The sequence below is a fragment of the Nilaparvata lugens genome, chromosome 8 (assembly GCF_014356525.2).
Source record: "Nilaparvata lugens isolate BPH chromosome 8, ASM1435652v1, whole genome shotgun sequence".
NCBI lineage: Eukaryota > Metazoa > Arthropoda > Insecta > Hemiptera > Delphacidae > Nilaparvata > Nilaparvata lugens.
The window spans coordinates 28070361-28097726 of record NC_052511.1 but is presented as its reverse complement, the minus strand read 5'-3'; the positions used below and the strand labels follow the sequence as shown (position 1 = coordinate 28097726).

Sequence of the window (27366 nt, the reverse complement as noted above, 5' to 3'; positions counted from 1 at the left end):
TTGTAAGTGAGTTAGCGAAATAAATTATTTTCTCTCTCTATTATGAACGGCCATGACTTCGAGTTTCCCATGATAGATATTTAAAAATTGTGGCTCCGAGTCATCGAGGAATGTAGATTATGGAATTATCTCTAAAACTTAGCCTTCCTGTCGTGACATAAAGTGCGATAAGTTGGGAAACAGCAAGCAATGAAATTATAACAAACTACCGATTTTGCAGTTACTATTTGGTCCAAAGGCTCTAGAAGCCACGCAACGATTGGTCAAATTGATTCCCTTCGCCCAATAGGAGACCTGTTTCTAAATACAGTAGTGGGGATTCCCCAGTCGAGAGACCAGATTACGTTTCGGAGGACACTTTGCTAGGAGCACTACGAGAGTAAAGATGTAGTCACTATGTTTCCCCCTTTTTGGGCAAGTTTATAAGTTTATATAATTAGTTAATGTAGGAGCTAGTTTTATTTTTATTAAAGTTTAAATTTTCTAGTAGTGCCATGTCCTGAAAAGTTTAATTGTGTTTCTTCATCATGTACGAATAATTGTTTCTTCAAATAACCGCTAAGGTACGTAAAATAAGGTTAAAATATAATTTAGGGAATTTAATTAATTGAAACTTCAATCAAAGAGTATTTTATCAACAAAGCCTGTTATTGTTCAAGTTAATAATATTGATTGAGAATAATCCTTTTGATTTTATTAATGATGGAAGATACTTATAAATTTTTTCTAAAGAAGTATAGAAAGTTTTCAGTTACGTTACATTTGAGTTATTGTTTCTGGAGATATATTATCGTAGAGTATTGCTGAAAGTCAGGAAGATAGCCTTTAAATTGGAATGAAATTTTTAAGATTATGTTCATATTGAGTTTATGACATTTTATAATTTATATTTTTCAGACTCTGTTTTCTTATGTCATTAAGGCTTTTGAATGATTTAGTAAATTTTTTATGATAGAAATCTTAATAGACGAAGAAGAAAGTTTTTCTTTTCCAGGAAATTAATATTAATGAATGTTCAAATTTTAATACTATTTAAATTATTTTCTATGTGTCTACTAATTTTATTTAATTGAAGGTAAAAACTATCTACAAGATGAATCTTATTAGGCAAACATTATTTTTACCTTAAAGTGAAATTTTCAATATTTTTTTCTTTTATTGTGTTATAAAGTGTCTTGTTTTATTTGGTGATAAATTCATAATTCTAGTTGATACTCGTTTTTGGACTTGTATTTGTAGGTAAATCAAATCATAAACTCTGGAATGTTCATTTTTAATTAAGGTTCTGAGCAGTTTTGGGCGAATGCCCGTTATTTACACTTGGATTGCGTCCTATAGTTCATAAATAATAAATAAAATAAATGTTGGCTGGCGCACAAGTTTCCAACAATACTAGCCGAGCTACTATATGAAAAATTATATTTGATTTCGCAAACCAAACGAAAAATATCATATAAGTTAGCATCATTTCAATCTGAATTATTCCTTTTCTAAGAGTATTATATCAATTTATATAAAAGTTAACATCATAATTAATGAAGTATTCATCTTCTAAAAGCATTATATTAATTTATTACGGGTGTTTTCATGAATGTTGCATTGTATATTAATGACACTCTGGCGAGTAAATTTGTTTTAAATCTGTTAAATTTTGAGAATGAAATCAGAACGTCAAGATAAAATCTAAATTAAATAACAGAATAAACTTCTGTTTTAGCTTTTGATGAATTGTAGGAAGAGTTAGAAATTAATGCTGTAATACATTTATTTACAGCGGTTCATGTGTGTCCCCAAACCAACTTCTTGTACTACCACCCCTTTGGTTCCGCAACTTTATGTAACACCGCTTCAAGACACCCGTTCAGACGACAGGTCTAGGGACGTAAGAGGACGTCGCCGTCAAGCCAAATTCAACCGGTAAAAGTTCACCGCCAAAAACAAGGTACTGTAACCCCGACGATAAAGCAACGTACAGACCAACGAAAGTGCAGTGTAGTGAAACAAAGGTTCATTCGAGAATGTCAATCAAAAGTGGGGATTCAAAATTATTATGAAATGGGTTATATGGGTTACTATCGACGAAACTTGGGTTCAACGGGCTTTTCTTTCTTGAGTAATTTTATGTTGAAATTAACTTGTTATTTGATGACTGATATTCTTTGGTTTGGTGACGTATTGCTATCTAAAAGGGGATAGTAATGCGCCCCCGAATCAGATGAAGAATGTCAACAAAGTAACATGAAATTGTTGTGTCTGTTGGTCGATTTTAGTTGCCAATGTTTATTGAAGCTGTTTGTATTTTTCAATTATTTCAAATTGTAGTGTTATTCTATAGTATAAACCTATTAAATCAGGCATGGCAAGATTAATTGAAGTTTTCTTGACTCTAGCCCGTTCACCTGCATGAATTAGGTATAGACTCAGGTATTTTCTAGATGTGTCGGCCTATTTCTAAATTCTAAATTTTATTCAAAATTATCTTCTTTATCACCTTTAAAAAGTGCAGGCACATCACTAAACTTGCAGTGATATCAATATAAGTTCATTGACTGTATTTACCGTGATTTCTATTGGTATCCATGGATTTCTATTGATATCCATGAGCTTCTATTGATATCACTAAACTTGCAGTGATATCAATATAAGTTCATTGACTGTATTTACCGTGACTTCTATTGGTATCCATGAACTTCTATTGATATCACTAAACTTGTAGTGATATCAATATAAGTTCATTGACTGTATTTACCGTGATTTCTATTGGTATCCATGGATTTCTATCGATATCCATGAGCACGTATTGATATCCATGAGCATATATTGATATCAATAGAGTTTTTCTATCGATTTCTATGGATCTCTTCCACTAGGGAGCCTACTAACAGAAAGAACTATCGTTCACTTTTCGGAACCATTCTCTGAAAGGAACTAGCTCTCACGCGCACGTCAGGAACAGGACCTGGTTGAAAGCTGATTCAGATTCAGACATTCAGTCGGTGTCGATGAGCTGGTGCGCGATGTAGTGTGGCAATGTTGTTGTCGCGAGTGCTGGTGCTGTGCTGTGCGTTAGCCACCGGGGGACAAGTGCTCGATCACGAGGAGGTCGACGACCACTACGACTACGGCGTCGACGATCCGCACGAGGACGGCGTCAACGGAACAGGTAAGGAAGTCGTGCATTAGCTCACCTGGTGTCCAGTCCCGCTCAACATGGACATCGATTTCGTCATCTAATTTCAACGACTGTTTGTATTTATTTTCGCTTTTCCATAAGTTTCCATTCTAGAACAAAACATCCCCTTTTATTTAACGATAAATTACCGTACCATAGTTATGGAGATATTCCATAATAACCATTGCCATCGATTTGCCAGCTAATTCTAACTATTGGTCATTCATTTCCGCTATTTTCTACATTTTTCATTCTAAAACAAACCATAAATTTCCCCCCTCTTAATTTAGGGGATATTTCATAATGATCAAATGTAAACCATCTGACGGTGTATCCAGTTTCTCTAAACATGACATGGATTTGGCTTCTAACTGTAACACTACTGTTCATTTATTTGAGCTATTTTCGACAGTACTCATCGGCTCTGATTGATTATAGTTGGACGAGCGTTAGCGAATTTGTGACTCAAGTTCCCGTCTGTACGTAAGCTCTCCAATATCTTTTGATAGACTTATCAGCTTCAAATTTTGAACACCATATCCTTCGACCCTTTTTACGGATCAAGTTCATTGGACAACAAAATTCACGGACTCCTTCGTCCTTTTTTATGATATAGCCTAGCTTAACAAATAACATTGAAAATGCATAAGAAAAAAATTGTTGTGATTTATCATTTAGTCAGCTGGAGTATTGCATATCATGCAATTACTACAGTGTTTTTCCATTCATTCATTCATAACATCAGCTAAGGCTATTTTGGGAGCTATACACAGGCAGACATTTATGCGCTGACTTCAGCTGGTTAATATGTACAACATAATTTACAACTTTCACATCATCAAACTGAAACAGTTTGAGATATCAATGTGCGGCTTACAATACTCATTTTCTCTTGAAACTGTGTATTGAAATCATATATCAGACTAGCCGTCAGGCTCGCTTCGCTCGCCGTATCCGTCTAGCCAGGGGGCTCCGCCCCCTGGACCCCCGACTGGATCGTCCAAGAATGAGATCAGCAGGCTCGCTTCGCTCGCCTGCATTTTTCATTTGAGCATTTTTATCATATGTTAGAGCAATCCAGTCGGGGGTCCAGACTAAACGTCTGGCTAAACGGATATGGCGAGCGAAGCGAGCCTGACGGCTAGTAATATAATATTCCCAGGATTGAAGTAGCAGTGCCCAATCAATTATAATTAAGAGATTGGGAGAAGAAGAATATACATGTTAAAAGACGAACTTTAAACCCTTAAAAACAACCCTTAGAGTTAAAATATTGCCAAAAGATTTCTTAGTGCGCCTCTAAAGGGCCAACTGAACATACCTACCAAATTTGAACGTTTTTGGTCCGGTAGATTTTTAGTTATGCGAGTGAGTGAGTGAGTGAGTGAGTGAGTCAGTCAGTCAGTCAGTGAGTGAGTGAGTCAGTCAGTCAGTCAGTCAGTGAGTGCCATTTCGCTTTTATATATATAGATGTCCACCTTCTCATTAAAAAAATGAATTTGGATTCATGTGAGAGAAAAAAATATTGAAGCTACAGAGTAGTTTTTGAAGAGTATAATTTCATTTCAAATAGGATCCCCAATGAAACCCAGTTATTCTTGTAAATAATTCACCGAGCGAAGTGAGGTGTAAGATTCAAGTCGACGGTTTGGAATTTCTCTTTAATGTTTAAATGTTTGAATGTTTATATGTATAATGTTTATATGTTCGAACTGCATTCAAATAGTCCGCCTTCTGCAGGTCTACCAAATGCCGTATTCTTTCCCTTTTTTCCCTCAGCCTCGGCTTTCCTCGGGCACCTTCGGCAACACTCGTCGTCAACACTTCATTTTCAAGTCTTCATTTCTAATTATTACTGAGTTTGAAGTTAATTAAAATTATCTGTTCCTGCTGTAATTAAAAATTATTCTTCGCCTTACATTAGGTTTTGGTGATTAACTTTTTACCCATTTGTTTATTACGTTCTTCGCGGTCTTACTCCTTGCTATTCTAGCCCTGTGATTGGTTTATTGCCCAAAACTACACAAGCTGGGAGAAATAATAATGAAATAATGACTTTATTCATCAGAAAAATTCATAATACAATAATTTGTAATAATACAATACACCAAATGATAACAATTGAAAATTAATATTAATGAATCCTTCTGATTAAATTACACATATGCAAAGCTTCAAAGCTTGACCGCATATGGGAGTATCTACAAAAATAAAAAAAAATTCACTTTGATAACAGTACACTGCTAATACAAAAAAAATGATACTAATAAAAATAAAAGATGACACATTCACTTGATTTTTCCACTACCAGCTATATATACATATATACATACACATGCATATATATATATATATATATATATATATAGACTAATAGGTTGGATAGCATTCACCTATCACCTAAGGAAAGTCATCGATTCCTAATGAGCTGATATCTTGATATTTATCATGAATGGATCTAATGCTTATGAATAAGAAATCTAGTTCAGAGCAAATTAAATTATAATTTATTAAAAAATGATTCAAAAATTCCAGTTCACACCAGAACAAATAATCATACATGGATCAAACATAGATTGAACATGATTGAGGTTACTAATATGTTTGTTCTGTTCATCAAAACAGATTCCAACAGCTTTCACAAAAACTCAGAACTTATTACCTCTAAATCAAAATTAAAATATATAACTTATAGATTAAGAATACTTATCTATCGTTTACAGGTTTCAAAACAGGCTTATGGCTTTCAACATTAAATGAGAAATTCACAAATAACACATCTTAAATTTCAATTATTTAGGAAAATTTCAACAGAAGCCAACACTCCTAACATAAGCCAGCCATTAAAAAGTTTGAGAGACAAGAACAAGAAGCCTTTCCGGTGAAGCCGAGACATGTCATCATCGATTGCCAATTAGCAAAGAACACAAGTCTACAAACATTATATCTATTGTTTTCAATAAAACTTTATTTTTAAAGTTATTTTAAATTTAATTGACCTCTATGTTTTTAGAATTATCTGTTTATTCAGAAATATAACTTTGTTACAGTGATTCAGTGGAATGTTCAACACTAGTATATATGATGAATTCCCTGTGAAAAGTTTAGTCCGTAAGATTACACCGATATTTGCTATCAAGTTTTATTAATATTTTGAATATCGAATTGAAGATTCAATTTTAATCGAGAAAAAATGTAATATTACAATATATATATATATATATAATATATATATATATATATATATAATATATATATATATATATATATATTATATATGTATTATATATGTATAAAAATGGCATCCAATCACAACATAACAATAATATTCAGGAATTGTAACAATTATACACTATTTGTTCAAAATTTACCATATTGGAAACCATCAATGTCATTAGAAATCCAAAGCTAAAAACTATTAATTATACAGTTATATTATGCATACTTTCTACATCTTCTTCACTCAGATTTAATAGGAAAGTCTTCAAATTACGCTTGAACAGCTGTGGTGAGCCACTATGCACAATGGATGAAGGCAGTTTATTACAGAATTCTCCTTCTAAGAATAGAAACGATTTTCTAAAAAAAAGTTGAATTGGGTCTTGGCACTCTAACCTGACCAGCCCTCCGAGTAAGAGGCGCAGCTAAATCCACTGTATTCCCCAAGTTCCCACTAACCCAATAAAACTGCATAAGTACTCTGAGTAGATTTTTGCCCACACCTTTCTCTATCAGAGTTCCCAGTGTCGCTCTGGGCCGGCTAAACTCAGTCGGCGACTGGGGAGGGCCGCGGCAGGGGACGGGAGTCTTGGTGGGGCGTCCGTCAACCACCCTCGTTCGAGTTGGGGGTTGAAACAGGGTTTTGAGTGTTTTGGAGAAATGTTTCCCTCTTTTAGGAAAGAGGGGCCGTGCTTTCGCACTGCCAAACAGGGTTGGTCGCGGAATGAAGGGAATAGGAACCATGCGGTGTTAGTCGTGAGAAAGGGCTTCGTGTCGGGACTAAGTCTTAGTCCTTGGGCACCGGGTGTCTTCCCGGGGTCCGGGTTGGTCGCGGAGCTCTGGTAAAGGCCTTCCCTGGCCTTCCCAGAGGTCCTCTTTCGGTTCCGCACTGGATTAGTGCGCTGTGGCGGCTCGCACTCTGGACTTTCCTAAGTCCTACTTGCCGGACACCAGCTGTCCTCCTGGGGTCCGGATCGGTCGCGGAGTCGCGGGAAAGGTTTTTCCACACCTCCCCAGAGGTCCTTTTTCGGTTCCGCACTGGATTAGTGCGCTGCGGCGGCTCGCACTCTGGACTTTCCTAAGTCCTACTTGCCGGACACCAGCTGTCCTCCTGGGGTCCGGATCGGTCGCGGAGTTGCGGGAAAGGTTTTTCCACACCTTCCCAGATGTCCTCTCTCGATCCCGCACTGGATTAGTGCGCTGCGGCGGCTCGCGCTCTGGACTTTCCTAAGTCCTACTTGCCGGACACCAGCTGTCCTCCTGGGGTCCGGATCGGTCGCGGAGTTGCGGGAAAGGTTTTTCCACACCTTCCCAGATGTCCTCTCTCGATCCCGCACTGGATTGGTGCGCTGCGATGGCTCGCGCTCTGGACTTTCCTAAGTCCTACTTGCCGGGCACCAGCTGTCCTCCTGGGGTCCGGATCGGTCGCGGAGTTGCGGGAAAGGTTTTTCCACACCTTCCCAGAGGTCCTTTCTCGATCCCGCACTGGATTAGTGCGCTGCGGCGGCTCGCGCTCTGGATTTTCCTAAGTCCTACTTGCCGGACACCAGCTGTCCTCCTGGGGTCCGGATCGGTCGCGGAGTTGCGGGAAAGGTTTTTCCACACCTTCCAGAGGTCCTTTCTCGATCCCGCACTGGATTAGTGCGCTGCGGCGGCTCGCGCTCTGGACTTTCCTAAGTCCTACTTGCCGGACACCAGCTGTCCTCCTGGGGTCCGGATCGGTCGCGGAGTCGCGGGAAAGGTTTTTCCACACCTTCCCAGAGGTCCTTTTTCGGTTCCGCACTGGATTAGTGCGCTGCGGCGGCTCGCACTCTGGACTTTCCTAAGTCCTACTTGCCGGGCACCAGCTGTCCTCCTGGGGTCCGGATCGGTCGCGGAGTCGCGGGAAAGGTTTTTCCACACCTTTCCAGAGGTCCTCTTGCGCCTCGATGTTCCACTGGTGGTCTACCAATGGGGAGTCAGGTTTCGACCAAACCTGACGTGTCGCCGTTGGTCGAAACTGGTAGCCCGTCGTCTAAACGGGTTAAATGTCGTTCAGCACTCGCCCAAACGGGTGTTGAGCAATGGAGTTCACCGTGTTTGAGACTAATCGTCTTTAGCCTCAACACAACTCCCGGTCGCTGAAGAAATCGGAGTTCACTTTAGTACAAGACGTACTGTGACGTTGCTAGCTGCTCGCTGCTTCCTTCTCACCTCACTCGACCGCTTGCCCTGGCTCTCCGAACTCGACTGCCTCCTGCTAGCCTTTCTCGAGCCTCCCTCAGTGACCGAGAGGGAGGGGAGAGAGGATGCGCAGCACCGCTGAGCAGTAGGCCAGTGGCTGGCTTGAACGTTGACCCCTCAGATTCTATCAAAGATAGCCGAGCGTCAAATAAATGAGCCCTAAACTCAATTCCTTTCTCTAGTTACGATATACATCGTGACAGTACTTTGAATATGTATAATGATCTTAGGCTAAGAATCCTCAAATTGTTGAAGAGATCGGAGCAAGCAATAGGTTCTTCATGCAGGAAATGAAGCAAGGATCTCTGTAAACACATTAGTGGTTTCAAGTGGGTAATGTAAGTACATCCCCAACATGATATGCCATATGAGAGTCTGGAATGTGCAAGTGAGAAGTAAACATTCTTCAGGATATAAATTGGGCATACAATTCTTATATGGTAGAATCTATGAAGAAGCATGCACAGGCTATTTTTCAACATCCGCACATGGCTCCTCCACAGAAGATCATCTTCAAATTGGTGCAAGTCTGCACCATAATTGAAGGCAGTATCATCTGCAAAATCAGTTATGATTTTAGTCTCCAGGAGAGAACAAAAAACAAGACGAATATGTCATGATTAAATCAGCTCAAAAAATAATGTCTGTACTCTACAGAATCTAAAATCGGTCTCTTGTTCAGGTCTCCAAGTCGACTGAATCAGGCTCAAAAATAGGTATCAGGGCTGGCAATGAAGCCAAAAGAGAATTACCTATCACAAAGTACGTGGTGGGGACGACAATAAATTTCCCTCAATAGAACGAGAAAGGAATACAACTAACAAAGACAGAATACAGGAAAATTCCCTCAATCAAAGTAGAAGACCCAGCAATAGAATGGACGTTCAACTGATTTTTTATGATGATTTTGTGTCTACAACAATTCTAAGTACTCAAGGAAAACGTTGGAAAACAATAGAGGAAATATTAGAATTCAATTACGTAATGTACTGAATTACATCATGCAGCTATTCCGATATCGTGGGAATAACAATGCTAATCCAGCACTCTAATAAAATTTTATCTTGGAAAAGTTATAATTTCGAAAAAAAAATAAATTTTGGCACAGATAAGGGTGAACGCTGATAGGGGTCGCGAGAAGAGCTGATAATACTGTGATGCAGTATGAGTAAGGAGGAGGAGAAGTGGCAGCCCACGAGGTCTGCAGTTTCCAGGGGACAGCCACCACTCTTCCCTCTCATAGTGGCAACCGGTTTGGATGAAGTGGGGAACATTGACATCACAGTGATCAGTCAAGGTCGAAATCAACACAGTTCAATGTTTCCAATATAAACAGAACAGGCTGAAGCTGAACAGTCATCAGAATAACAATCTTTCATAAGGGCAAGCCAACTACCTAACACTATACCTATAACAGGGCTGTACAAATAACTGATAACACTACCTAGTATACAATAATGAGAAAAGGTATAATTATAAATGATTATAGGGATTACATCTTAACTTATGAAGTGAAAATAAGGGGTATAACATTAATATAACATAAACTAGTTGTGGCCACAAAATTAACTAATCTACTACCTAGGAATTTTTATCATTTGATTTAAGTCGACTCTATCACATTACTATCATTCAAACAATCTGTTTGTTACTTAAGAGTGGGTGAGAAATAGCAGGATATGTCCATCCAATTTGCTTTCAAGTTGCATTACTCTTATCAATCTTTAACTGTGATACATGCGCACATCTTACGAATGTTTCTCCATCTAACTGGATACAGGGGTTATCCATTCTTTCAAGAGATATGGGCCCATCCAACGATAAGACAATTTAGCGGTGATCTTATCAATCACTTTACTTATAGAATTCGCTTTCAGATACACTCTGTCACCAACTTTGAAAGGAATAGAACTTCTGCGCGAGTCATATTTTTCCTTTACTCTGCTGTGCGATTTTAAGAGATTCTCATAAGCTGATTTCTATAACTTCTTTATTTCTACACTAAAATTCTTGGGTAGCTAATTAGGGCTTCGTGAACAATACTCATGGACTGAACTCTTCTATCAGGCATTATAGTTGGGAAAACTATCAGAGATTGTTCCAGAACAGAAATGAAATACATTATTTTTTACTCGATCTTTACTATATCTTTTTTTTTCACTAAATCTGCACTCGATTCACATTTTTCCAGTAAATATTGATTATTTCCTCAAATCACTAGAATTAGGATCACATTATTGATCAGATAAAAATCCGCAGACCTCAGGGCCTAGCATAATTTCAACAACTAAGCCTTCTCCGACAAAATCATTTGTCAACAGGAGATCGGCTTATAATGGTAGCAGAATGTGGTTATTATAATGGTAGCAGAGAACGTGATTCTCAATGAATCTGATGAATATTGTGATCTTATTTCGGTGATGAGGTTGGAATTCAATGATTAATATGTTTAGGGAAAATAAGGCACTTAGTTTGAAAGGTATCAGGAAATTAGATTTATTCAAGGCTATTTGTGTAATTGAGTCATCAGAATATCAAGCTTCCCTATATTTTATTTTGGATTCATTATTAGTTCAGATTCCATTTTATTGTAGTGACCATGGCGAAAGTAACTCTAGATTTGTTGCAAGACGAATTTGTAAATAATAGTTAACTAGATGCATTTCTATCTCATAATATCAATCCTGATGCATTGACTAAAGTTGAGTTGTTATTTGAACTAGAAATACTAGGTCAGGAAAAATCTGAAATGCTATCTAAAACGATTGATAATTTGAGATCACTGTTTAGACAAAAAATCTCTGATCTAACTGAACGTAGATGTGTGGCATATGAAACGTTGAAATCCCATAACATGATAAAGGAAATTAAGTCCAAAAGTAGAAGACTCAGCAATAGAATGGACGTTCAACTGATTTTTTATGATGATTTTGCATCTACAACAATTCTAAGTACTCTAGGAAAACGTTGGAAAACAATAGAGGAAATATTAGAAATTAATTACGTAATGTACTGAATTACATCATGCAGCTACTCCAATACCATGGGAATAACAATGCTAATCCAGCACTCTAATGAAATTTTATCTTGGAAAAGTTATAATTTCGAAAAAAAAATAAATTTCGGCACAGACTCCTTGAGGAGCATATGGCATCCGAAAATGTTCTCCACTCATCTCTATTGGCCGCGAGCCTCTTAACCTCTGCCCAGGTCTTTCCCTGTTACCTGTACTCTGCCTCGACCGTTCTTCTCCATGTCATCTGTGGACATCCTTGTCTGCGTGATCCCTGGGGGTTCCAGCTCAATGCAGCTTTCTCAATCGCACCATCTTCTTTTCTTAATGTGTGCCCAATCCATCTCCATTTTCTCCTTTTCAGTTCCTCTTGGATTGGACATTGATTTGCTAACTGCCAGAGATTCTCATTGGTGATTACCTCTGGCCAGTAGATGCACATGATGCGGCGTAAACATCGATTTATGAAGGTCTGCAGCTGCCCTACAATTTGCCCAGTTATCTTCCATGTTTCACATCCATATAAAAGCACTGATTCCACATTTGTATTGAAAATCCGAATTTTTGTTGCCCTAGATATGTTTCTGTTTTTCCATAACTTGTTCAATTGTATGAAGGCACCATTTGCTTTTCTAATTCGGCTTCCAACATCTTCATCAGTGCCCCCAGTCTTGGTCACTGCACTCCCCAAATACACAAAGGAGTCTACAGTCTGGATGCGAGTACCACCCACTTCAAACTGTCTATCTGTTGCTGCATTTGATCTCATTTCCTTTGTCTTTTTCGTATTAATACAGAAACCTGCTTCTGCAGCTTCTTTTTCTAGCCTAAGCAGTTTCTCTTCCATGTCTCTGGAATGCTGGGCTAATAGGCAAATATTGTCGGCAAAGTCCAGGTCTTCCAGCCTCTGTCTTAAACCCCACTGCAGCGCTCTCCTTCTCCCTGCCTGTACATTTCTCATGACCCGATCCAATACCAGCAGGAACAATGTTGGTGACAGCACGCAACCTTGACAAACACCTGATATTACTGTATTAGGAATGGCTGGGTAATCTTCCCTTCATGCAGTACCTGGGATTCATAGCCCTCATACATTTTCTCCAGTATTCTAATTTTTTTAACTGGGATTCCATACTCTCTTAAAGTTTTCCACAGCACACACCTATTGACTGAATCAAATGCCTTTTTGAAGTCAATAAAGGCCAATTATAGTGTGACACGCCACTCATTACTTTGCTCCAAGATTATTCTCAAGGTGTTTATTAAATCAACACAGCTGCGGTGCTTTCGGAATCCTGCTTGCTCTTTCCACAGTTTTTGAACTATTGATTGCATGCAATTAATAACTAAAATAACATAGTATTGTCTCTCAAACTTTCTCTGCTTTGAACTTGGGCTGTCCTGATGCCAGTATGTCTTGAAGGAGATTAGCTTTTGATGTTAGTATTTTTGATACACCAACCCCAACAGCCATTAGCCTTTTTCACACTGATATCTTGTCGACACGACATACAGACAGGATTTACTCTGATGGACAGTATAAGAGGAGGCTGCGGTTTGTAACTGCGCGAGGTCTACTGTTCACAGAACTACTAGTTAAAAGTTGTAAAGAAGATTCAAAGAACATGGGTTGGCGGGTTTCAAAGATTACAATACAACAGTTCACGAGCGAGTTCTCCAACCCAGGGGGTCACTAGTTTATTTAGCTTCATGCATGTGGTTGAAAAGTGTGATTGCCCATTAATAGTAGATCATATTCTTAAACAATGCTCCAGCAGCTTTTTCTAGAGAGTAGGCTACCCCCAAAATTTCCCAGTAATGATCTAAGGATTGGAGAATGGGTTGTTATAGCTTATAGCTTATACTTGATAATGATAACCAGCTGACCTGTTACTGTGTCCAGTCTCCTTAAAAACGGGCATAAATTTGGTTGGCTAATTCCAGGGCTTCAAGTTGAATTCCAATCATACGAATTAGTAGGGTCCGGACCCAATATCAAATATTCAGATGATTGGAGATTGAAGTTTTTCCAAAAAACAAGAAATTTAGAAAAAAAAATCTGGTGTGACTCACACAACTTTCCTTGCCATTATGAAAATTGATCACCTAACCACAGTATTACAGTAACCACAGTAACTCGATTACAAGAAGGCATTTGATAGGATTTGATAGCATGTGAAAATGATGGAGATCTTGAGGAGCACAGGAATGGATGAGAAAGATCTTCAAATCATTCAAAACCTGTATTGGAATCAGTCCTCTACTACCTCGCGGTTGACATTCTTCGAGGCTTTAGGCAGGGCTGCATCCTTTCATCATTGATATTTAATCTTTATTCAGAGGAAATCTTCAGGGAAGCCCTTGAGAATACTGAAATGGGAGTCTCGTTGAATGGAAAACGCTTGAACAACATCCGATATGCAGATGATACTGTAATTTTCGCTGACAGCATGAACAGCCTGCAGGATCTTGTGAACAAGATAGGAGGCGTCAGTGAACAATATGGCTTGGAAATCAATGTAGGCAAAACAAAGTTCATGGTGATAAGTGAGGGAGCAGTGGGAGGATGGACTTGATGCTTAACACCAAGCCGATAGAGAGGGTGCAACAGTTCACGTATCTGCGAGCCTTGATCAATGAGAAATGGGATCATTCTCAAGAGGTAAAATGCAGAATAGAAAAAGCAAGGGCTGCATTCAATCAGATGGCAAAACTGTTCAAGAGTCACAACCTTAATATGCACATCAAAATCAAACTCCTCCACTGCTACATTTTCTCAATACTCTTCTATGGGATGGAGTCATGGACATTGACCAAGTCAACTGAAAAAAGACTCGAGGCTTTTGAGATGTGGCTGTATAGAAGAGTGTTGAGAATTTCATGGATGGACAGAGTGACCAACGAAGCTGTATTGGAGCGAATGGATAGGGATTTGGAAGTGATGAACATCATCAAGAGCAGGAAGCTTGCATATTTCGGCCATATCATGCACAATGAAGAAAAATACGGCCTGCTGGAATCCGTTCTCCAAGGAAAGATCTATGGCAGAAGAGGACCAGGAAGAAGGAGAATATCATGGCTGAAAAACCTGTGTACCTGATTCTCCAAGACTACAACAGAACTTTTCAGGATGGCTGTAAATAAGATATCCATAGTCAAGCTGATCGCCAATATTCGGAACGAATAGGCACTAGCAGAAGAAGAAGAACCACAGTATACATACAGTATGGAAACTTGGCTAGTACCCTGGCGCAAAAATCCGCCATCTTGTTAGGAAGCGCCGCATAGTATTGATGGTAGCTTAGGATCACTTTACTTATCCGGATCAATTGATCTCGTTCACTGCAACGAGCCAATCAGAAGACGAGGATTGGAACTTCCTAAGGTCACGTGACATGTATAGTATTTGCGCCATGTAAAAAGCATTGGTTAGATAGGCGTTTTATTGACAGTTTCCATTCTGTACCTATTCTGTGACCTAACGCTTGTGTTCACGCGCATCTCAAGTCTACTATTCAAAGATCTGAGCCAGCTGGTGACAGGACAATAACGCTGGAGACACACGAGGTCTGCTATCTCTTCATGGTGAATGATTTAATAGAATCAACATTTGCCAACAGTTTGCAATTGAATAATCACATTTTCTCGAATTTCGAGCTTATTTTCAATTTTAGTTGAAAATGTTACTGAACATTAATAAATTGTAGAGATTTTCATGCTCAATCTCTTCCACTTGAAATTTTTAGTTTAAATTGTATCTGAAGCCTGATAATTGGGAATCCAAAATCAAACTTTGAATAGATGGGGCAGAGCTCCTGAAATTTTTAGAGATATGGGACTTGTGGCAGTTGATAAAGCTTATCAATGACTATTTTAGATATAAATTTGATCAAAATTGTTGGAGACGTTCTCGAGAAAATCGCGAAAACCCATGTTTTTGAAAACATTTTCGCCGTTTTAGCCGTCATCTTGAATTATTGTATTTGATCGAAATTGTTCGTGTCGGATCCTTATAGTGTAAGGACCTTAAGTTCGAAATTTAAAGTCATTCCGTTAATTGGGAGATGAGATATCGTGTACACAGACACACACACACACACACACACACACACACACACACACACACACACCACACACACACACACACACACACAACACACACACACACACACACACACACACACACACACACACACACACACACACCACACACACACACCACACACACACACACACACACACACACACACACACCACACACACACACACACAACACACACACACACCACACCACACACACACACACACACACACACACACCACACACCACACACACACCACACACACACACACACACACACACACACCACACACACACACACACACACACACACACACACACACACCACACACACACCACACACACACACCACACACCACACACACACACACACACACACACACACACACACACACACACACTGTGCCGAGCACTATTTTTAATTCAGGCCTTTTTCCAAGTTATAATAGTAAATTTAATACGCAATAGACTAGAGCCATTATTGTGAGCTAGCGAAATAAATTATTTTCTCTCTCTATTATGAACGGCCATGACTTTGAGTTTCACATGATAGATATTTAAAAATTGTGGCTCCAAGTCGTCGAGGAATGTAGATTATGGAATTATCCCTAAAACGTAGCCTTCCTGTCGCGACATGGAGTGCGATAAGCTGGAAAACAGCAAGCATTGAACTGAAATTTTTGAAATTTATTTCCCAAAAATAAACAAAAACAAAACATAATAATACAACACTTTACAGCATAGAGAAACACTAAAGAGATTTATAAACAGTGTATATAAAAAAAAATACATAATAATAAATGTTAATCTATGCAAAAAGTACAGAACACTCAAAAGGAAAATATTAATACCTGCATAGGCGTTGAACCTGTGCGCAGATATGAGTCCTAAATATAGAATTCAATACGGTAGTAGTTAAAATTGAAATTGGGAAAAACTCAGAATTAGCGGTTAAAAATATTAATTGAGAGGGAAAGAAGAAAAATACTAAGAGAGAGACAGGTTAATCAAGAAATTTTGATGTTTTTCTTTTTTTTTAATATTGCATCTAATAAATTAGATATTTTTATTCAATACATCAGACAGATCACAGCGTAATCTGATTAAGTATTTTAGGATATGGGTCACTCGAGTTTTAAATGGTCGAAATATAAATATATCGACATAAAATGAAAAGGAGACAATACGGACATTTATATTAAGTAACGTTACTGGAATAGTTTCTCATCAAGCTTGTAATCTAATATGTTTTTATCTATAATCTTGCTTAAATTGTAAGTATTTGCAATACCTAGTACCTCACCAGGAAGAAAATTGACTAATTTATTTGCTACAAATACAAATTGTCTACAGCATACATCGAGAACAGTACGGTCAAAGTTGTAGGTTATACTAGATGTTCTTAAATTATATTGAGTCACACGGGGATGAAATTTGTGTTTATTTTTTATTATGTAAAGGATAAGGCTTTTTGAATACAGCTGTCTGATGGTTAAAACCTTGAAATCGGTAAAGAGATCGTTAGTTGGGTACAGTCTGGGTTTGGAAGATATAGCTTTGATTAAAAATTTCTGTGTGACAAACAATTTATTGAAATGGACATTTCTGGCTCCCCCCCAGGCGATGATTCCATACTGAAGGACTGATTGGCCATAAGCATAATACACCAATCGAGCAATATCTCTATCTTTCAGCAAGCCGATGTTGTAAAATTTATAAATTACGAATCTTAGCCTACGACATAAGTTATTGATGTGTGCATCCCACCTCAAGTGTTGGTCAAGGATAATACCTAGGAACTTTGTATTTTTTTCACTTTTTATGCTAGGACAGTCACAGGTTCCATTGACGTTAAGCAAACAGGAATGAATTTTTAGGTCATTAAGATTTCCAGGGAGACCCGACTTATTAAGTGAGAAAGTTAAATAAATACTTTTCTTTGAGTTCAAAGTTAAGGTGTGTTCATCCAGATAGTTTTTTATTTTTCTCAGACCATTTTCACAGATGACCTTCATGTCTTCCCAGGAATCAGCCGAAAAAACAAGTGTAGTATCATCTGCATAGGACAAAATTTCACAGTTTTTGACTCCCATTCTAAGCATATCATTGATGTAGATCAAAAATAGTATTGGAGATAATACTGTCCCCTGAGGCAACCCATAATTCGATAAATTAATAGTACTCGTTTTACCATCCAATGTCAGATACTGAGAGCATTCTTTTAAATAATTAGTGAATAATTTTAGAGGGATGCCACGTATGCCCAAATATTGTAGCTTTTCGAGTAGTCTGTCATGAGGTATAGTATCGAATGCTTTACTAAGGTCGATAAACACAGCTAAAGTCTTCTTTTTATCATTAAAATTCTTGTATATAATATTTATTAACCCAATTATCGCATCCTCCGTACCCCTACCCTCCCGGAAGCCATATTGATTATCCTGAATTATTTTATGGTAATTTAAATATTTAATGAGGCGGAATTTTATTACTTTTTCCATAATTTTAGAGAAAACACTCAATAAACTTATTGGCCGATAGTTGGAAGAATCCTTATGGTCACCAGATTTAAATAAAGGGACAATTGAAGCAATTTTGAAATGTTTTGGAAAGACTCCTTCAGTAAAACATTTGTTAATGATCAAAGATAATGGGAAAGCAATATAATGAGCTATTCTCTTCATGGTTGAGTTAGATATTTTGTCTATACCCGGAGATGAATTATTTTTCAAAGAAAGAATTAATTTTAAAATCTCATTTTCATTCGTACGAAACAGAAAGAAAGAGTTAGGAGAGTTTATTTTTGAATCTGAACTCGACGTGTGAGATGATGGGCTACCATAATTTGTGTTGTTTTGCGATTTAAGTCTTTCCGCATATATTTTACCCACATCGGCAAAATGTTTATTGAGTACATCAGGGTCGATTTTTGGAGATGTAACTTTTTTTCTTTGCCTAACAGTTCGTTAATGCAACTCCAAGTTCTATTACTGTTCCCTTTAGCGTCTGAAATTTTGTTCCGGTAATACATTATTTTACATAGTTTGATGAGTTTGTTTAACCTGTTTCTGTAATCTGTATATTCCTTTTTAAGAGTGACATTATAAGGTTGTTTAGTAAGAGTTCTATGCATTTTATCTCTGGTGCGGATAGATTGAATAAGTCCTTTTGTAATCCAATTTTTTAATGGTTTTAACTTATGTGGGATGGGCTTTTTAGTAGAAGCGATCTGAATAAAGTTTTGCAATCTGTTTATTAGAATATCAGTTGATTTATTTGCATCGTTGAGGGGGTCATTTATATCCACCCACTTTTCCGACTCTAACATTTTAAAAAGTGTATCAAAGTTTATGATGTCTCTTTGGGTTTGGGTTTTATTATTACATGTTATTGGTAAACTTATATGTAGGCAAGTGGGATAGTGATCTGTTATATTGGTTTTAAAAATAATCCCCAACATGTCGTTATCCTTTAGATCGCGGGTTTTAAGGAAAATGTGATCAATGCAAGAAGATGAATTTGAGTGAACTCTAGTTGCTTTATTAATGTAAGACCTGAAGCCATAGGAAGACATTGAGTTGAAATAATCATCTGTGTATTTATTGTTTGAATTTAAATTTATGTTGAGGTCCCCAAGAATTATAATATTTCTATGATCTCTAAAAAAGTGTAAACAAATATTGAAGCTATTTAGAAAGCGTTCCATGTTAGAAGATGGGGATCTGTATAATGCTAAAATAGTTATATCCACATTTTTCAAAGGCTGAGATATATTTAGTATAATGCTATTGCATTCATCCAAACTATAATCTACTCTGGTGATATTTAATGAATCTTTGAAAAATATACAAATACCATCACATTTATTCAACTTACTGGGCTGATTGAGTACGCTATATCCATTAATAGAGAAATCGAAATAGTTATTATCTGTAATCCATGTCTCCGTGAGAACAATAACGTGGAAAGTAGTTTTGCTATTTTGAATTAAGTATGCAAATTCGTCAAAATTCCTTCTAATACTACGAATATTCAACTGTATTATATTTATGCCACTTATGGTTGATTTTTTTGTATATGACTTAGGATCAAATGTAGTGATGTCATCAACCAGTAACGTATCGTAACATTCTTCTGTGATTTCATGATCAAAATCATTGAGAATAACCATAGAAAGCAGAAAAGTATGTATTAAAAGAGAATAAAAATGAAAGAGAAAGAAAGAATTGATTGTTTGACAATCGAAGAAAGTGTGGGTTGAAAGGGAAGATTAGGAGAATAAGAGATAAGAGATAATAGTGGGTTGACACCGGACTGTCGTGCTGAAAGTTAGATAACTCCAATCTAAGCTAGGATTGGAAGCAGTTTCAAAATGTAATACGCCAATTCATATAATATGTGATTGAGTTCAGAATACGGTTCGTAAGAGAAAAGAAAAAATATATAATTATAAATTTTGTAAATTAGTAAATTAGTTTTAGCTTCTTCAATGTATGTATGCCAGGAAAAGAAAATGCTTGTGTAATAAATCATTAGTCTACTATCATACGTCTCTGATTCACTTAATGATAGGTAATTCAAAACGTGATTACATAGGAAAAAAAAGAAAAAAAAGGGGGAAATGTATAGTGTGATATAAAATAGAGTTAGTCAATCCTTCCACCTTATGCAGAGAATAGAAAGTAAAGAGTTTTTCTTTTCTATCATTAACCACTGATAAAATATAGTAGAGAGAAAAAAAAATTTTTTTCCAATGTTAGAGAAAAATCACACATTTCATAAAAGAATTCACATATGAGTTCATATATAACTGTAGTTAATATAAATAAATGCACAAACGAAAAATGAAACCTTCAGCAAATCAAGACTAGATTTAGAAAATTAGAAAATATCATTATTGTAGAGGAGGAAAATTCAGATTGACTTCATTTTTTATGACGAATGTCTTTCCTTCTGCCTCTTTTCGAATCTTTATTGAGCCGACCTGGTCGACCCAAACATCTTTGATTTTGCCGTCTCTCTTCAGCTGACGAGTCAAGCCGAGTAGCTTCCTTCTGCCAGACGTGAGGCTGCGGTTTATGTAGACGGGTTCCTGGCCAGTAAACCCGCCAATCTGGTGTCTTCTCAGCGGCCCCATTTTTCTTCTCAGCTCCATCATAAGATCAGCATGATGACTTTTCATGAACTTCACGATGATGCCGGGGGGAGGCGGCTTCGTACCCGGTCTCGCTTTGATCGGCTTTAGACGATGACATGCGGCCACCATGTCCTGCGATATTTCCAGGCCAATTGTCTTCCCCACCTCGGCTAGCGTATCCATCACTTGCTCGTTCTCCACCTCTGGCACGCCGTGGATTTCGAGTGCGCAGCGCCGTGAATACTGCTCCGTAAAGTCAAGTCTTTCTAATGCTGATTGAAGTTTTCCATCGGATGATTGAAGTTTTTCTTCAGCTGTTTGAAGGCGACGCTTGGCACTCTCGACTTCGCTCGTGAGCGATTCAATCTGGATCGGCTGACGATCAATAATTTCACTCTTACTTGTGATGATATCTGTCAACTCATTCAACTTATCTCTTCCGGAAATGACAAGGTTTTTCAATTCATGTAAACACTCAACCACCTTGTTCTGCTTACTGTCGGAGTCACTCTTCAAATCGTCCATCAGTTTTTCAATTAATTTAACAGAGATTGGGTTTTTACTCATGTTTGACGGGTTACTCACTTCAGAAGCTTTATCTCTCACATTTGAAGGGTTGTTCACTTTAACAGGCGTAGAGTCCGAAGTGCGTCTTGACAAACGATGTGTATCAAGACAAGTCGGGCAAGTCCAAGTTTTAATGAAAGGCATATCAGTTTCCTTTATGTTAACACATTTAGGATGGTAGATTGATTTACAGTCATTGCAAAGCAGCTTAGGATTTGAAGCGGCACGAATCACCGGTAGATTACACTTTCCGCAAGAACTCATTTTATTAGAATGTTCAAAACGAAAAATTATATAGAAAAAGTTCAAAATGAAAGAAAAAAAATCACTGTAGCAATCGGAAACCAGAAATATGAAACTATAAAAAGTTCGATTTAATTACCAAAAGTTTTATTCACAACACGAACAGTCCGGAAGGAAATAGGTTAAGCTCTAATCATAGCGATAAGAATGGACGGAACAGAAAAACAACCGATCGGTTCGCTCTCCTGACTGAGACTGAACAAACAAACTGAACTTATAACAAACTACCGATTTTGCAGTTACTATTTGGTCCAAAGGCTCTAGAAGCCACGCAACGATTGGTCAAATTGATTCCCTTCGCCCAATAGGAGACCTGTTTCTAAATACAGTAGTGGGGCGATTCCCCAGCCGAGAGACCAGATTACGTTTCGAAGGACACTTTGCTAGGAGCACTATGAGAGTAAAGATGTAGTCATTATGTTTCGCCCTTTTTGGGCAGGTTTACAAGTTTATATCATTAGTTAATGTAGGAGCTATTTTTATTTTTATTAAAGTTTAAATTTTCTAGTAGTGCCATGTCCTGAAAAGTTTAATTGTGTTTCTTCATCATGTATGAATAATTGTTTCTTCAAATAACCGCTAAGCGGTTCATGGGTGTCCCCAAACCAACTTCATGTACCACCCCTTTGGTTCCGCAATTTTATGCAACACCGCTTCAAGACACCCGTTCAGACGACAGGTCTAGGGACGTAAGAGGACGTCGCCGTCAAGCCAAATTCAACCGGTAAAAGTTCACCGCCAAAACAAGGTACTGTAACCCCGACGATAGAGCAACGTACAGACCAACGAAAGTGCAGTGTAGTGAAACAAAGGTTCATTCGAGAATGTCAATCAAAAGTGGGGATTCAAAATTATTATGAAATGGGTTATATGGGTTACTATCGACGAAATTTGGGTTCAACGGGCTTTTCTTTCTTAAGTAATTTCATGTTGAAATTAATTTGTTATTTTATGGCTGATATTGTTTGGTTTTGTGACGTATTGCTATCTAAACGAGGGATAGTAATGCGCCCCCAAATCAGATGAAGAATGTCAACAAAGTAACATGAAATTGTTGTTTCTGTTGTTCGATTTTAGTTGCCAATGTTTATTGAAGCTGTTTGTATTTTTCAATTATTTCAAATTGTAGTGTTATTCTATAGTAGAAACCTATTAAATCAGGCATGGCAAGATTAATTGAAGTTTTGTGGACTCTAGCCCGTTCACCTGCATGAATTAGGTATAGACTCAGGTATTTTCTAGATGTGTCGGCCTATTTCTAAATTCTAAATTTTATTCAAAATGATCTTCTTTATCATCTTTTATAAGGTCAGGCACACCACACACACACACACCACACACACACACACACACACAACACACACACACACACACACACACACACAACACACACACACACACACACACACACACACACACAACACACACACACACACACACATACACACACACACACACACACCACACACACCACACACACACACACACCACACACACACACCACACACACACCACACACACACACACACACACTGTAAAATATTAAATCTGGGCAGATAAAAAGCCCTAACAGAAACAGTAATAGGTCTGAAAATAAAGTAACTGGCTAATATCGCCAAATAGATAATAACTAAGATTAGATAGCATCAGCTTGTTCTGGCTAAATGGTACAAGAACCTAAAAAGGATTTGAAGGAAGTTTATTGCTCATAAATAGATTATTATATAAAATATTTGAAGATTGAGGTTATGTACATGTATTCACGGATCGGTGACCTAGAGATCGATCAAACCGAGGAACGTAGAATCTGACCAAAACCCCTTGGCAGAGCTTTATTGCAATCAGATGGTGTGCAATGTGAAAAAACACCTGTCCACGTGGCTAATTATTAGGTAGCATGGAATTAATATTAATGTATAGAATATTAACTAGCATGTAAAGAGCATAAATAAAAAACCAAATAAAAATAATTTAATGTATTCAGGAAATAAGAGTTACCAGGCGCATGAATACCGAATAAAATTTGCATGCACCAATAGTAAAACGGCAGTTAATAGGCGGCAACTGTAGGCCAATTCAAAAATATTTCTATATATTTATATAAATGTACTAGATTTTGTGTTAAAACTTTGTATAGTCTATGTTATCGATATGGCTCGAATGCAAAGAAATTATTAATCATACAATCTAAGCAATATTTTGGCATTTTTTTGTAAGATCTATTTGAACCTAATGGCGGAGGACTAAGATATTTAAATTTTATGCTAATTTGAAAGTCGGAAAGAGGATCTGTAAAACTTGAGAAAGGAGAACCAGCACTCGCCAGCCAAATGCCACCATAAGAGGACCCCAAATATTTTAGAGCGTAGTACCTTACTAATGATTTTGTAAAAGTTAAAGTTAAAGTAAATTATTAAATTTCTTAAAAGACTTCGTGATGCTATTGTGAAGCAGAAGTCATTTTCATTTTGAATTAAACTTATAACCCCTTGGAGGAGACGATTCCGGCTACCATATTCCCGGACCACATGGAGTTGGATCGACATCGGCGGCTTACAAGAAGATTTTCGACACGTGAGTGATTAAATTTGAATTAGTGATGGGCGCCCTAGTGCTTCGAATTAATCTGATGATCAAAGCTAGCTCGCCGAAAGGGTTTTATTATAAATTGAGAAATTAATAAGAGTAATACTTGCGCAAGTAAAATTAGTATTAAAGGTATTTATTTGAAAGAAAAATATAGATCAATATTTCAGAAATTTCTATTAAATCAAAGAAGTACAAAATCTAGGCTATTAAAACATATGCATATAATATTTAATTTTTTGCAATACAATTTGCGATAATTTATTATAGCTCTAATTCACTAGATGAATGGCTCTACCTATTCCGTCAGGTGCCGAATCTTGCACCCTGAGATAAAAATATATATTCGATACAAATAAATCTACTAAGTACTAGAGATTTTAATATATATATATATATTTGGATTATTAGTGGCTAATTTATCAAGCTGATCTTAAAGCACACATTTTTAATTGAATTGTCCAAGTCGACAAGTATTAGCAAGCGCATATCGCAGCTACATGCAACAGAATGCATATGATTTTAAGATAAAGGCACATGGTAATGATTCGTGCCATAAATCTAGAATATAAAGTTTAGCCTGTGATATTTTTATTGATTTCAATTATTGTTCTATTTTTATATTATATTTTTCTATCGCTCTTTATATATTTTTGCCTCGATTGATCTTTGCATTATTTGTGTAATATATGTATGAACGTTCATGGTGTGCAATTTATTTTTTATTCCTCAACACTATAGTATAAGTATCATTTTATATATATATTTATTATTTATTGAATTACAAGAGTTATAGGAGAAGCCCATATCTAGGCCTATCAAGATTTTTTAAGACTGAATACTATTAGAAAACCACGACCTAATTATATAATTATATCAAATCTCATGCTTTACCGACTGATGCCAAGCAGGAGGCTAATCGTTATTTAAATATAAAGAATAACGTGACATAAAGACATGGCGCCCAACGTGGGGCTGATGATGAGAGCCAAGCTCATTGAATAATTATTTGAAATTAAGTCAATAACCATATTGAAAATTATAGATAACTTATACGAGTTGTGAGGAAAACTGGCGAAGGGAAATTTGTATTACTTTTTGGGGAATCAATAGCTTTAAATAAAGAGAAATTATATGTTTTAAAGAAAATTTTATATTATTAGTACTGTAAAAAATACATGTCTATAGAGAGAGATTATATTTTACAAGCCTAAACTGCTATTACTTTCTAGTCAAAAATATATTATGTGTTTAAGCCGGTTGGAAAATAAGTCACAGCCTGTAAACTAGCCAAGAATAAATCAAAACAAAACATTGGGGGCGCTAGAGCATTATAAAAAACTTAAGTATAAATACCTTGTTGTATGAGTATCCAAACACTTTACACATCACTGTTTCACTGTAAGTCCCGGTTTGTGTCTCTTTTTTAAGCATTTTCGCTTATCATTCTTATCACTGTTTAATTAGCATTTATCATATTTGACATAATGAATCACACTCCCGCAAACTCTGAAGTTTCATATATGTACGGCGGTTGCACAGATCCCACTTTGTCGACTCCAAGCACATCAAACCCCACCACGGTAGATGCCAATACGCCACGAGAAAGGGAACCAGGAAGCGTCGGGTCGATAGTCTTCGATCCACCAGGTCTGCAACCTCTATCATCCACTCGAATCGACGCCGCTGACACACCATTGAATCAACGGATAGTAGAGATCAACTTTGAAGGGGGCGAGGAGCAGCCTGCAGAACCCGCATCGCCGGAGGCCGAGTCACACCTGAGCAAACAAAGTATATTTTCAATCACAGAGTTAGATCCGCTTCAAAAGGTAATAATGGAACAAACTAGCAGTACTTTCAATATTATGTTACAAAAAACAATGGATAATATGATGCAGGAGATTAAAAAAGAGATTGCTACAGTAAAAGAGGAAAATAAACAAACAGTGGAACAGGGCATGAAAGAGACCGCAGGCGCTATAAAATCAGTAGAACAACGGTTGGATAATATTGAAACTAAAGTAGAGAATCATAGGGAAGAATTAAAAGCAATGATAACCCTACAAAAAGAAAGTCAGGATAAAGTTACGGCAGGATTATCGGAAAGGTTGGATACGGTTACATGTGAACTCAATGAAAGGATAGATAACCTAACCACACAAATCACTACACCCATTCAGGATATAACAAATAACATTAAGGCCGATTGCCACCAAGAAATCCACAAACAAATTACCGTTGCCAATCAAGCCTTAACAACTACAGTTGACAAAAATATTAACAGTATTAAAGAAATACAAAACAAACAGATTAATATGTCCACAAAAATGAACCAACTGCAAGGTAGCATCAATCAAAATACAGAAACCTGTAAAGCTTTAAACGGAACTCTACTAATTCAAAAATCCACTCTGACTCAATTAAATCAAGAAATAAACGCAAATAAAATTACACATAATAGTCAATGGCAGATAACACAGGAAAAAATAATAGCATTGGAAAATCATATTCAACAACAACCTCAAGGGATTCAAACAGACAACCTCAACGTACATAGTATATTACAAGGACTAGGAAAATTTGATAATACTGATCGCCATTTGCAACCTCAACCATTCATTGATCAGATAAAATTAGTACAAACTCTTGCACCTACCTCTTGGAATTTTTGGCGTCTCCGTTTGACTAATTTATTGATTGGCGAACCCCTGATGTTCTTTCGGAGTAGAGCCCATGAATTTACATCATTGGATGAGTTTGTCGCTGTCTTCCTGGAACAGTATTGGAGCAGAAGTAAACAGTTGGACGTGCTAGCGGACATTATATCATGCGATTTCAACCCTAACTTAGACGGTGCATGTACCACTTTCGTCACTGCCCTACAGTTTAAAAATTCTCAATTGAGCGAGCCCATTAATGAATCGGCATTAGCAAGTATTATTTTAAAGAAGCTACCGTATCAAGTTAGAATGGCACTCGCCACACAACCCATTACTGATTGTAAGCAGCTGATAAATCATTTATATGGCATACAGTCTGCAATGGCAATATCAAACCACCGC

At 37.2% G+C, this 27366-nt stretch overlaps 1 protein-coding gene across 5 annotated transcripts in view; it reads left to right on the top strand.

The window, feature by feature from the left end:
• The first annotated feature begins 2990 nt into the window (after positions 1–2990).
• The window catches only part of LOC111057980, a 158307-nt gene continuing 133931 nt past the window's right edge, over positions 2991–27366 (top strand). For 4 of the 5 annotated variants that reach the window (XM_039434424.1, XM_039434423.1, XM_039434422.1 and 1 more), the window contains exon 1: positions 2998–3163. In XM_039434424.1, the coding sequence (XP_039290358.1) occupies positions 3031–3163 (133 nt within the window). In that variant the 5' untranslated portion in view covers positions 2998–3030. Of the gene's footprint in view, positions 3164–27366 lie in introns of all 5 variants that reach the window. The other variant, XM_039434421.1, reaches the window with a different exon arrangement.